Here is a 14,148-nt window from a genome sequence, read left to right on the forward strand (position 1 = left end):
GCATAAATCCCACCACCTATTTCGTAACAATTATAATATATATACAACTTATTTTGGTATCTTTTTCTATTACACGAATATAGTTTTCCTATCCTTTTCTAGTATCGCCATATTATATGTTACATTTCTAGTTTATGTGTCAAGCTAGCAATGTCAAATTATTGCGATGAAATATCAAAGTAATATTTAAATTATTCTATTTATTTAAAACGACGACAATTATTGTGAGGTATTGACAAATTCTATTAATAATGACGAGTAAAAAAGGTCAAACTTTGAGAATCGAGAGTGAGATTGATAAATATCGTGGTGAAGGGAATTGGAAAAAGGTTATAGAGTTAGCAAATAATTTAAAAGAATTATATCCATCTAATGGTACGTACTTTTTTTTTTTTGTTGTCAATGAAATAAAATTATTAATTTGTTATTAATTATATGAGTAAATTATTGTCGACTAAAAATTATACACTGATCATTGAGATAAATCAATTTTATGATGCTGCAACATTTTATATATCTGTTGATCAATTATTTTTAAACAAATTTACCAACATACAATTTAATTTGATTTGTCTTTGAATTAAAAATGATCAGAGTTGGAGTTACTAAAATTATGTCATAATTAATCAGGCATATTGTGGTAATCTTTATTAAAAATTTCGTAGAAGCAAATAGTGTGTTAATAATAATAATAATTTGTTTATATTATCTATGTTATTTTATAAATATTTATTGATAATGGTAACTAGAAAAATAGTAAATAAAGTTATAAAAAATGATTTTTCAACTTATGTAAAAGCTATTTTCAATAATAATTGTAGCAGCAACATAAAAATACTTTATTGAAGTAATAATGGAAAAATGAACATTATTATCTTAAAAAAATTAAAATTTGTATTGTAACATTTTGAAATAAAAAAAAAACAACTATCTAAGAATTCATCTCACAAAAAATTCTATTGACAATAAATCTATATTTTTTAACCCAGTAAAAAAAAATTGTCTGTTTCTGTTAATTAGTTAATTATTATTAATTTTATTGTAATCTTCTCTTTTGTAGAATGTTTAGCAAATTTTTTAAGTGGAGAAGGAAAACTTGAAAGTTTTCTGGATGAAATTCCACCAATTGATGCTAATATCACAAAAGCTAAAACAGGATTAATTGAAGCAAAAAATGATTTAGTTTTAGCTGCTAATGAAAAAGATAAACAGGTACATATAATTATGTATACTTATATTAATGTTATATTACTATTAACTATCTACTAAGAGTGACATGTCACAATTCATTTTTCTTATTTTCATAATATAACTAGTCCTATTCAAACAATTCACATTAAACTATGATGTTTAAAAAAAAAATTTACATCCAGTTCACTTAGTCTCTTGAAATAATTTTTTTACTACATCTTCTATCTATTAAAAACTAATGTGGCTGAATCAGATTAATAAATTATATAATTGTGCCATATACATGTTATTTTCTTATTAGTTTTGAATGTTATAATCAAGTTTTAGCTATTTTTATGTACCATTACAAGAATTAAAATGAATAATTTTAACTCGGTCAAGTATACGATTTATGCCTGTTATTATTAATATTTGTGAGCCTTTTCTATTATGTCTAAAAAACACTCTTTTTAACTTCCCGCTAAGAAAATCGACGATTTTAAAAAATTTCGGGAAGTTATTGTTTTCACCCCGATTTTCGAAAATCGAGTTTTCATCAGATGTCGACGTTTTGAGGTCCTAGGAAGCTATTCTGACTATTTTCAGAATGATGTCCGTGTGTGTGTGTGTGTGTGTGTGTGTGTGTGTGTGTGTGTGTGTGTGTGTGTGTGTGTGTGTGTGTGTGTGTGTGTGTGTGTGTGTGTGTGTGTGTGTGTGTGTGTGTGTGTGTGTGTGTGTGTGTGTGTGTGTGTGTGTGTGTGTGTGTGTGTGTGTGTGTGTAAACTCTTTGTCACTTTTGAACTAATGAATTGATTTGGACGGTTGAGGTGGCAATTGAAAAAGCTTGTTGGCCATCAACTTTCCTGAAAATTTCAGATTATTTGATCGAATAGACTCGAAAATATTTGCGAATTACGAAAAAAAAAAAATTTTTTTTTTTTAGTTTTTTATTGATTTCTCAAAAACGACTTATACGATCGACTTCAAAATCTAATCAGCTCTAGAACTCAATAAAACGCGTTGATTGTCACCTCAAACATCAAAATCGGATAATTCGTTCGAGAGTTATCGCGGGAGAAAGAAATGGTGAAAAACGGTTTTTTCTAAATATTTTCGAAACGACTGACGCGATCGATTTCAAATTTTAATCAGCTCTAGAATTCACTAAAACGCGCCGATTGCCACGTCAACTATCAAAATCGATTGATTAGTTCAAAAGATATCGGCGTTGAAATGTTAAAAAAATAACATTTTATGTTATTTTTTCCGGATAAATCATAATATAACGTACTAAAATGTGCCTGATATCATACCAACTCATCTTTTTTATGGTTTCTTTTGATGATATAATGTCATCGAACTTGGTTTTTAGTTTAAATCATATTATCAACAAAAAAATCGATAAAACGTAGTTTTTAATATTTTTATCGGATATTTCATATTTTATTGTTTCTTACATGAGTCAAAACTTATTTAAATCTTGATTTTGATCACTGACATTGATTTCTGCCTCAATACACTTATTTTACTGAACACAATCAGGAACTAAATTTTAAAAACCGCTTCATTGATGATTTTCGATTCTTAAATTTTCAAACTTCAGCATAACAGGTTACTTGTTAGAGCTTGAAAAGATCATAAAAAAACAATCGCATGTGATAGCATTTTCGAGCTCGAAGAGCTCGAAAATATATTTACACTAATATTTTCGAGCTCTTTGAGGTCGAAAACAGCGGGAAGTTTTGGGGCTGGCCCGCAGGGTCAACCGACGCCCTGATTTTTTTTTCTATAATATGCATAAAATAATAATTCATTAAATAGATGATACTATATAATTTATAGTGGAATACGAAAATCTAAATAATCTAAAACAACATTAAATCACTAAAATATCATTATATTTCAGGCAGTAGTAGTCCTCGATGCACACCTTCTTCTCGGTAAACTCCACTATGCAATGGGACTTTACCCTGAGGCCTTGAACCACTATGACCTTGCTGAGCTTCATACTCTAACTGAAAAACCTCTACCCCCTCGGAGCCTTCGTATAATCGCTGAGTCTTATGCCATTCAAGGCTTATGTCTTGAAAAACAATTACCAACTGTGAAATCCAAGTACAAATTATCTGAATATCATGACCGCATCTCTAAATGTTTTGAAACCTCAGGTGACTTGTCTCTAGTCTACTTTCAAGAACTTGAAAAATCTCAGATAATACAAAATGGTGGCTATTCGCCCCAACCCCCAATAACATTAAAAATAATGGGCCCTATTCTTGAAACTGCTTTACTACGTGCCCCATTACTACATCTTCAATCTGGGAATATTGAACGTTCAATAAATCGTTGGCGTGCAATTTTATCTGCTGTTGAAACCACAACAACTCAAAGTCTACGCTTAACCCTAATTCGTCAGCTAGCAGAATTACTTTTACGACGTATTACAAATTCAGATTACAAAGCACCTGAAGTCGTTGAAACCACCACCACCACGGTTACGTCAAATACATTAACACGTAAATTGAATAATTATGTGACATCTAATGGCATAATGGAGACCCAAAAATCTCCATGGAAACCACGAAAATATCAGGGCATCAATATGTTTGTACCTCGAAATATTAATGAAGAAATAATTTTGCTTTTATTAATTGGTGAAGCAATGGCTGTGCGTGACGCAGTCTTAAGTCAATCGCCAGAATTTAAAGAAGCTAAATCTCGTGCTCATGAAATAGCAACTAATGTTTATGATTTATTGACGATTGTCACAGTAAAGTGGAATCAAGTTGAATTATTGTACGAATCATTTAAACGTGCTATGAAATTTTCACATGAAGAAACTCACGTTTGGATGCAGTATGCACTTTGTTTAATACAATTAGGACAGTATGCACATGCATATGCAGTACTGGAGATAGTTGCACGTTTAGCGCCAAATAAAGTTATGCCTTGTTTACTCGCAGCACGGATTTGTTTCGAGCATTTAGAGAAAATATCTACGGGAATTGAGTGGGCAAAAAAAGCTGTTACAAGAGAAAATAATAATCCATCAGGTTTAATATCACGTTGTCATTTGTACGTTGGTATTGGAAATAGTATTTTGGCAAGAAGTTGTATGGTAAAAGTAGACAAGGCAGCACACAGTACTCAGGCGCTTGAAGCATTCCATAAGTTGGTATTTTAATTTTAACTATATATCATGAGCTACTACGAAGTAAAATAATCTTACTGATTTTTTATCAAAATTTGAGAAAACTAAACGTGACTAATTTCATCTATCAGAAAGTATGTAGATATCGATTTAAACTTTAAAAATATCAAGTCAAATGAAAATTCTGATAGTGTTTAAAACTGAAACCTATAGTGTACAATATCACCATTTATATTCCACGTGATTCATAATTTTTTACGATACTCAAATTTTCAGTTTTTGTGAATTAAGTATTTTCCAATAGCTCATGAATTTTATTATTATTATTATTATTATTTTTTTTTTTTTTTTTCAAAAATTAATTATATTTTAATTTTTAGAGCTCAACAATACGATCCAAATGATCATCTAGCTGAATATTATTTAGCATATGAATATGCAATCAATCGACAACTAAATGAAGCTATGATTCATGTAAAAATAGCTTTGAATTTACGAGCTGAACATATCCCATCATTGCATTTATTAGCATTGTTGTTATCGGCATATAAACAATATAATGATGCATTAAATTTAGTTAATTCAATTTTAGCTGAGTATCCTGATAATTCAAATTTTTTGTATATAAAAGCGCATTTACAACTTCACAGCGTGGGTGCTGAAGAATCACTTATTACTATTAAAGAGATGTTAAAAATTTGGCGTGATTTATATGAAAATCAAATAAATGTTGATTGCAATGAACAGCAGAGTGAAAAGCGCAGTGAAACACGTAGTGTTTTTCAACTTTATACGACGGAATTATCAGACAAAGATTCAAGTTCATTGCATGCACAATCGTTGGCAGCATCAAAAATTGAACAAGCGCTGTCTGAAGTTGCTTCATCACTGAGTTCATTTACACCCAAACCCGGACCACAACGTGCTTGGTTGCTGCAATTACAGATTTGGTTACTGCTAACTGAGGTTTTTCTAATGCTTGATAAACCAGATGCCGCAGCGTTATCATTACAAGAAGCTACAATTATTTTTCCAATGAGTCATCATATTATGTATACGGTATGATTTATTTTCATTTTATTTTATTTTTTTTTTTTTTTTTTTGGAAACTTCGAGATGACATCTTTTATGAAAGTAAAATGAAAAGGTTTTTTCTAAAAATAGAAAAAAAATAAAAATAGTTTATATATTTAAATAATTTTGAGTGAAACAAAATATGAATGAATTTTTAATTCAAAGTTAGACTAGTAGGTATTCTTTTAAAGGAGTCAATTCGAAAATAAATGAAAGTATTCGAATTTTTCTATTTTCTCATTTACAAATGTTTTTTTTTTTTTTTTTTAAATCCAAGATTCTTCATTTATTTTATTTTAGTTTTTTTTTTTTGTCGAGTGAACTAAAATAGTATAATTGAGTTTTAAATTTTAAATACTCAACAAAGATTAATTTTTATCTAAAACGTAGAAAGAAAAATTTTTTTCGAATTTAGTAATTTCGACTTCACCAAAATATGATCTTACATTTATCGACCACAGTATCATATTCATTCTTAGCTACATGAGTAATTAAAAAACATAATTAATTTCAATAATATGTATGATACTTGATAGCCAATTTAAAAAAATAATAACAGTTTTCATTCTCAACCTTGTCATAGTTGTTATACAACAAAACTATTTTTAAACATAATTAATTTAATTTTATATTTCAATTGTTACAGAAAGGCTTATTACATGAATACAAATCCGAGTACAATGAAGCTAAACAATGCTATCAAAATGCTGTTGCAATAAATCCTTATCACATAAAAAGTCTGCAACATTTGGTAAGAATATAAATAAATAGATGATAAACTTTATTATTAATTAACTACTAAATAATTAAAACACGATAGTATCTCGTGTAAAGCGAATATTCAAACACATATCTATATACGTAAGTAGGTATGTTTAGAGTGTTTCCATACCTGCGCAACTTTCAAATAAACTATTCACGTGTTATTCAAGAGTTGTGATAGTAAAAATATGTTTGATTTATTACTTATTAGTTATTGTGATATTTCCAATAAACTATTGAAATTCTGGTAGGGTTGAAATAAAGTCAGAAACTAATTTAGAAACCAGAAGCTGATGATTTATAAATCACTAAATCACGTTGATCTGTAAATTTGGTTGCTTCAATTATCTAAACAAGTTTTTAAATTCGTTGTTTTAATTCAGATGATATGGACAAAAAATGTCATTGGTGATAGTAATAATATTAAAAAAAATTTTCAAGAGCTTGCTCACGAATTTTGAAAATATCAAAAATGTTCGGAATTCGGAATTTTTGTTCTAAATTTCTTCTTTCTCGTGGCAGCTATAACTTATATTTGTGAAATTATGATTACGCTGAAAATTTCAGCCCAAAATTTAAATATTTAAACGTCACTAAAGAATTTTGGTTGTTTCTAAGTACTGTCTTTTGAGTGTTTTTAAGCGACTCTTAAATATTAATAATAAATCTTCTTGATTTTCTCACCATCAATTTGTATCATTATGAATAAAAATATAACCCGAGAAATAGAAATAATGAGTTTTTAACATACTTTTTTATTTTTTAATTCAATTTTAAAGTTTTTTTGTTTATTCAAAACTTACCCAATTTTATTGTTTAAAACTGTCCTGTATATTTTTGGTTATGCAAAAGTTATATTTCAGTAAAATGACAATAATTAAGTTATAAAAAAATACAAAAACTAATTCAAAGTATTATTTACATATTATTAGTTAATATTCAAAATTCTTGAGCGACCTTTTATAAATTTTTTATCCAGCTGATTTTTTGAGAGGCTTCTTAAAACATCTTAAACCATCAAATTTTCATCAAAGAATTGGAAACAAAAATAGTCAGTTTTTTTGGGTCACCCTAATGTACCTATTAACTAGTAGTTTGAAAAATCAAATTAATTATTTTCTACCGTAAGTGTTAAACTTTTACATAGTCGTCAATTTTCCATATGTTTAAGAAAATTCAATTTTTTCTTATAAAATAATAAATTTCGAATAATTAATACAATTTGACAATCAGATAACTATATTTTACAGTGAAAAAATGAGTAACTAATAGTAATTATCACTGACATTAAAACTTTTTGTACTTTATAATCGAATATCGATTTTTTGAATATTATTTTATGTACAGCATTTTTTTTCTTTTTTTAATTAATATCTTTTCTTGCGTTTCGATAACTTGTATTAGTTATAATTAAAATTTTTACAATAAACATGCGTACGAGCTTTTGTTTCGTAAACTTTTAATTTTAAGTAATATTAATTATCAATTTTGGAATAACATACTGCATGGTATAAAAATATTCCTTGTTGTTTTTTTTTGATTACCTAAATTTCAACAATAATATTAGTTTTTTTTTTGTCTTTCAACCTCAAAGTATCCTAACAGAACCTTTAAAAATTCAAACCACTGCAATTTTTTATTCATTGAGTTTCGAATGCTTAAAGTTGTCAATTTTGCGAAAAATCAATTAAAAAATGTTATTGAGAATGTATTTTTTTTTAAATATTCATAATACCTCACAATCATATAAAAAATCGTTTGACATTGTTTGACACATGTCAACATTTTTCAATACCGGCATTAGCGTTACTCAAAGTATTGCACGAAGAAGCTGCGTGGTTAGATTTACCCTTCTCTGCGCGCGCGCGTGTGTGTGTATGTGTGTATATTGTCATCCCACCAAGAGAATGCACCTCGGGTGTCGTCGGTTTTTACTCCCACCCTAGATGTTTTATATGCTAAATGTTCTCCTACTTTTCTGTGCGCATGCGCAGTTCATAAATGTTTGGTAGTGGGGGCAATTTCCGAGGTCTATTCTCTCACTGGGACTACAATATCAGAATATGATTGTTTAAAAACACAAGATCCTACGGCTAAGATGGATAAAGCGGTAAAAAAAAAAATTTAACTTTTTACGATTTTCTAGTATTGTGGATATTATAAAAAAAAAATATTTTTCAAATAATGCTTTTTTTTTTTTTTTTTTTTTTTTGTAAAAAAAAAATATTTATTTTGTTTTCATTAAATAACATTTTTTAATAAAATAATTTGAATTAATGCTTAAGGAAACATTTTAAAACTCGAAAAACAACTAAAAAATTGAAAATTTAACCTTAAATTATTTTTTAACAAAAATTATAATTTCAATCATTCAAAACAAAAAAAGAAAAAAAAAAACAAAAAATTGTAGTGATTAAATTTTTTGAAGGTTTTATTGGGATACCTCACGGTTGAAAAAAAACTAAAACTATCCTTGGTCTATTTATTATTTGCAAAGTTATCTGAATTTCAACAATTATGCCAAAATAGAAAATTTTGTAACTTTTTTGAATGACGTTTTTCGCATTAAAAAAAATGTTTTGATGAAAAAACATTAGTTAAGTTTTACAGAGGATAGTTTGAAGTTTTTAAAACCTTACTTAAATTTTTTGTACGATTGTCAGTTTCTGAGTAATTAATTATCAAAGTCAAAAATATATTTTTGGATGTGAACTCAGTAAAAAATCAAGCTAATAGAACTTTGAAGTAAAATTACTAACACACATTCATTGTAATATGTGGACTCTTTGAAAGGCATGAACAAATTTTTTTTTTTTTACCACTAATTTTTTTATGATTACCCAAAAACTCTCAATGATAAAAATATTTAAACTCAAAATTTAAAAACTCGAGACTTGCATTTTCACTTTGCTTTTTTTTTATAGCTCTGCGATCATTTTTTACTAAGTTAGAGTTTTTTTGAAAATCACTAAAAATTTACATTTTTTTTATATTCTTTAATTTTTGTGACTAGTGTATTTTTTTTAAGTATACTTTATAATAACAATTGTTTAATTTACAGGGTTTAATTTATCATTACTTAGGGTGTCAAAGATTAGCAGAAAAAACGTTACGTGATGCAGCTAAAATAGACCCAAACTCACATCAAACTTGGTATAATTTGGGAAAAGTTTTGGAATCATTAGGTGAAATGGAAACGGCCAATGATTGTATGGCCACTGCATTAGAAGTTGAAAATTCTAATCCTATTTTACCAATATCATCAATTTCAATTACATTTGAATAAGAAAAAAATTTATCCATTAATTATAATTATTAATTTTTTTTATTAAAGTTAACTAACTACTTATTATTTTTTTTTAATTATTTGTAAATTACTCTTATGCCGGCGTAAGGGAATTTGTTGTTATATTGTGAATAAAGATGTATCTGTAGAAAGTTAATTGTATTAATTATTAAATATACTCATATCGATAGTATCTGGGAAAATTGATAGTAGAAAAAATTGTCTAAATAATTTTTGTATCATTCATGCAATATAAGTGCTATCTTAGCGCACGCTTGTTCGCCAAATAGCTGTTTGCCCATTCAACTGTTTCCACGACATTTGTGTGCATTAAACGATTATCTGCGTGCGACAAGTTTACTTGTCGCACGCAAATTTACTTCTAGTCGCATGCAGATTATCGTTTAACCCACAAAAATGTCGCGGCAACAGTTGAATCAGCAAAAAGCTACTTGGGGAACAAAACAGCGAGCACTGAAATAACACTCATATCGCATTAATGATAAAAAAAAATATGTTCAATTCTTGCGGTGTTGTCGATTACCTGCACGAGTGAATGAATTACCTCAACTTCGCTCTCGTGGGCAATCGACAACTTACCGCACTAGTTGTACAATATACTATTCTGTTTAAAGATTTTAATTAAATAAGATGAGGGTTTTAACTTTTTTCTCTGCCACAGTCAAGTGGACGAATGGAGGAGCTGTCCTTGTTGCGCTTGTACTGTAAATGAAGGCTTTGTCCGAATTTTGTTCGCAACAACGGAAACTTTCAATAAATTATAGAATAATGCATATAGCCTTGCTATGTATCTGGTGATACAATTTTTCATTTAAAAGAGAAATTTGTACAAAATTATTTGCAACCCCCTGTCAAGAAAAATAATTTGATAACTTTTTTCGTTATGAAAATTAAAAATTTCGAAAGTAATTATATTTCATTGTGAGATATTACTAAAAACCTTTTTGAAAATTTCCTCCAAATATTTTCCTTTACTTTTTTTAGCAATATTCCTACGTTGATGTCAATAATTATGTCTCATACACAAATTATCGCCAATAAATTTATCGTTTAACTAAGATAACGAATTTAATTTTTTACAAAAATGAAAGTTTTTTTCAGAAGACAGTAGTTGATATGCATCACAGCAGAAAAGTATCATACAATATATATTTAGATATTGGTTTGATTAGATTTTTATTTAAAAATTATTCAGAAAAGCAAACGCAAACACTCAATCAATACGATTGTGAAAAATCTTTTCACAATTCAGCAGTAGACTGTTTTATCTTCATTTTATACTGATAAAGATGTATATTTCTCAATAAAAAAGCATTTTTTATACGTGAATTTTGCGTACATTCTACAAAACATATTTTATGAAAATAAAATGGAGATTTTATTATGTAAGTTAGTAGAACAGTTCTACGAATAGTATTTTTGAACTTGAGGAACAATACATTCAGACACTATCTTTGAGCGGGAAGTTTCAAAGCCAAGGTTAGATGATTGTTATATTTTTAACTTCCCATTCTGAAAATTGCAAGATTTAGAAATTAATAGCGTGTTCAGTTCCTTGCTCGAGATATGTATATCTTTATATATTGAGTTGATTTAGAGTAACGTGAAGAGAAAAAAAACATCCCATGTGAAAATATTTGGCCGAAAATGGCTGAAACAGCTCAATTTGGCCTAAATGACGCCGAAACTAAAATTTTATTGAAAGAGGCCGAAATTTTGTCGACAAATGAATCGGCCTATTTCAGCCAGAATATATTTTTTTTCAATAAAATTATCGCAAGTAAAAATCTTTGGCCGAAAATAGGCCAATATTTGGCCGACAGTTGAACCAGCCTGTTTTCGACCAGAACATTTTTTTTTTTCAATAAAATTATTGCGAGTAAAAATCTTTGGCCGAAATTTATAAAATGTTTTAGTAACTCACTAAGTTATAATTTTATATTAGACATAGTAAAAACATTTAATTATTTAATAGTTATGGTGACATAGTTTTTATAGGAATAGTTAATATTTTGGTACAATATAAAATTTTCTTTCGTGATATCATTGATGTAAGTTATATGAAAATTCGTGGCTGAGTGAAAATATATCAATGAGCGAAAATGAAAAATCGATTTCTTTAACTTCATACGCGCAAAATTTGTCATTATTAACATTATAATTTTAAACAACTATTTATGATAAATGATCAATTTTAAGATTTTAACAATTGAAAATTAGAAAAAAAAATTCTTCCTCTCTAATAACTCAAAAATTAGTCGATCAGTTGATCACCCTCGTCAAATTTTAAGTTCCGACAAACCCTTTTATTTGTTTAAAGCACCTTGAGCCTATCAAATTTTATGAAATAATTTTTCGTCGGCAATAATAGTCGTTATTAATACTGCAAGATAGCCATAGTTTGTAATTGTTAGGTAATTTTTTATTGGTCACGGAAATTATTTTGTGGCCATAAAAATTTTTATACATAAAATTATATATCTTGTCACCAGACTAGAATTCATCTCTCACATTGAACACTTATTATTGACATACGATTTAACTCGGACGATAACGTTAACTTACTCGATTATCACTAATACAATTATAATTAGGTTTTTTATTAAAAAATAAAATTTAATTTATTTCGTTGGAAAAAAAAATTATGCAAAACATTAATTTTCTACAAATTAAATTATAAAATTTTTTTGGTATAAACAAATTTTTGTATCTTAGCTCAACGTAGTGAAAAAAACAATTTTTCGATCGTAGAGCTCACTCTAATGCTTTACATTAAGAGTCGTGCAAAAAATGACAATCATTAAAAGTTGTTCTTATGCTTCATAAACATCTAAATACATAGTGAATTTTATATTTAGTTTATATTAACGAAATTACAATGCACGTTCAAATTTAATAAAAAAATGAAATTTGTATTTGTATAATCAATAAATATGTCGCACATGCACGAATATATAATATAAAAAATGATTTATTGCCTATTAAAGTATCACGTAAAAATATATATGCGCTAACATAAAAATAAATTTTCTCTTATCATTCTCTATCTCGCTCGTTACATTATACCATAGATGTGTATTTTTATATTTCTATTTATTTATTTATTACTTATTTTTTTCGTTCCCCAATTTATTTATCATCAAACCTTGACGTCAATTCTATATGTTTGATCGTTACACATTTTTTTTCTTTCTAATATATATATAATTTTTCTGATAAAAAAAATTCTTTAATTTTTTTTTTTTTATTGAATTTTTTATCTCCAATCTGATAAACTACTTATTTAAGATTATGAACGAAGAAAAAGGTGAAAATGAAATAAATGAGTAAAAAAAAACAAATTATAAATCAAATGAGAAAAAAAAGAGAGACAGAAAAGACGCATAATAATATAGGCCTGTCTGTTAACTCAATTGAACGTTTAACAAGATTAAATTTTCTTTTCTCCACCCATGTTACACACTCTTTTTCTCTCTCTTTCTCCCTTTTCTCTACTTCTCCGTGCACTCTTCATTACACGCTATTTCTCTCCTTCTTTTTCCTCTATTGCTCTGTGTTTGTATTTTTACTTTCTTTCTCTCTCGATTTTTCTTTAACAAGATTACAGCTCTATCTCCATCTCGCTTTCATAGCGTGTCGCATTGCGCGTACGTTCGCGCACGCTCATTTGTTTTGTCATGAGTTTACCTCCTGAGAAATCAAAAATAAAATTTTGTCATATTTTATTTAAAATTTTTTTCACCTTCTTGAATTTTTTGAAATTTAATTTACAAGTCATGATAAATTAAAAAAAAAATCGTTTAAATTATTTTCAATTGTTGTTATTTAAAAATTATTTTTACAAAATATAATTTTCATACTTTATTAAAAAAAAAAAAACATAAAAAATATTACTATCTGTTTAATCAAATGATAAACTCAAAACAACAAATGTAATTATATGTGTGCATAATTTACCCCCCTATTAAGAACTAAATTAATCAAAAAAAGTTCATTAGAAAAATAAAAATAAAACAATTCAATACCAAACTGGAGAAAAATGACCATAAGAGATTTTCTACACCCTTTTCGTAATTTAAAAAAAAATAATAATTGAAAAAATACGCCACATATATATATATATATATATATATATATATATATATATATATTAAAATAAAATTCATAATTAATTGAAAAAAATTTATAAAGATAGCGTTTATAAGTAAAAATGCTGCGGCTCGGGAGCCTCGCTGGCTTTGACCCGGTAGCCACCGGCAGAGTCAGCGCGGCGGCGGCGTCAACGTCGGCCGGCGGCTGACGCATTGCAGGTGCGCGCGGGCCAATCACAAGTGTCCTGAGTATACGCCCGGACCTGTCCTGTAAACAATAACCGCACCCCAGTAAAAATTTAAACGTACAAAAAAAAACCGTTAATCATGTTTTGATCTTTTAACTTCCACTACTGGCTCAATTCACCAATGGCTTAATTAAATAAATAAAATCGATAAAATTAATATAAATATAAAGTATCTAGCAATGAAATTATTAATATAATAATAAAAATGTATAGTAACGCAACGTACTATTTTATATACGCGGAGTAAAATGCGCGCGTCGTTCAAAATCAACCGTCATTTCCCCCACTTTAACCAAAAATTTCCCCGCCAGTGATCGGCTTTAATATACACGTCTGTCTGTAGTG

General features: G+C 27.9%; 1 protein-coding gene across 1 annotated transcript; it reads left to right on the plus strand.

Annotated features, from left to right (window-relative positions):
• The first annotated feature begins 70 nt into the window (after nt 1-70).
• On the plus strand, nt 71-9,600 carry LOC103570582 (tetratricopeptide repeat protein 7B). The gene is made up of 6 exons (XM_014442365.2): nt 71-375; nt 1,061-1,212; nt 3,077-4,341; nt 4,702-5,380; nt 6,042-6,146; nt 9,219-9,600. Exons 1-6 carry the CDS (start codon nt 252-254, stop codon nt 9,441-9,443), a joined length of 2,550 nt encoding a protein of 849 aa, XP_014297851.1. The 5' UTR covers nt 71-251; the 3' UTR covers nt 9,444-9,600.
• Nucleotides 9,601-14,148: the final 4,548 nt, after the last annotated feature.

Source organism: Microplitis demolitor, chromosome 10 (assembly GCF_026212275.2).
Source record: "Microplitis demolitor isolate Queensland-Clemson2020A chromosome 10, iyMicDemo2.1a, whole genome shotgun sequence".
NCBI classification, from domain to species: domain Eukaryota; kingdom Metazoa; phylum Arthropoda; class Insecta; order Hymenoptera; family Braconidae; genus Microplitis; species Microplitis demolitor.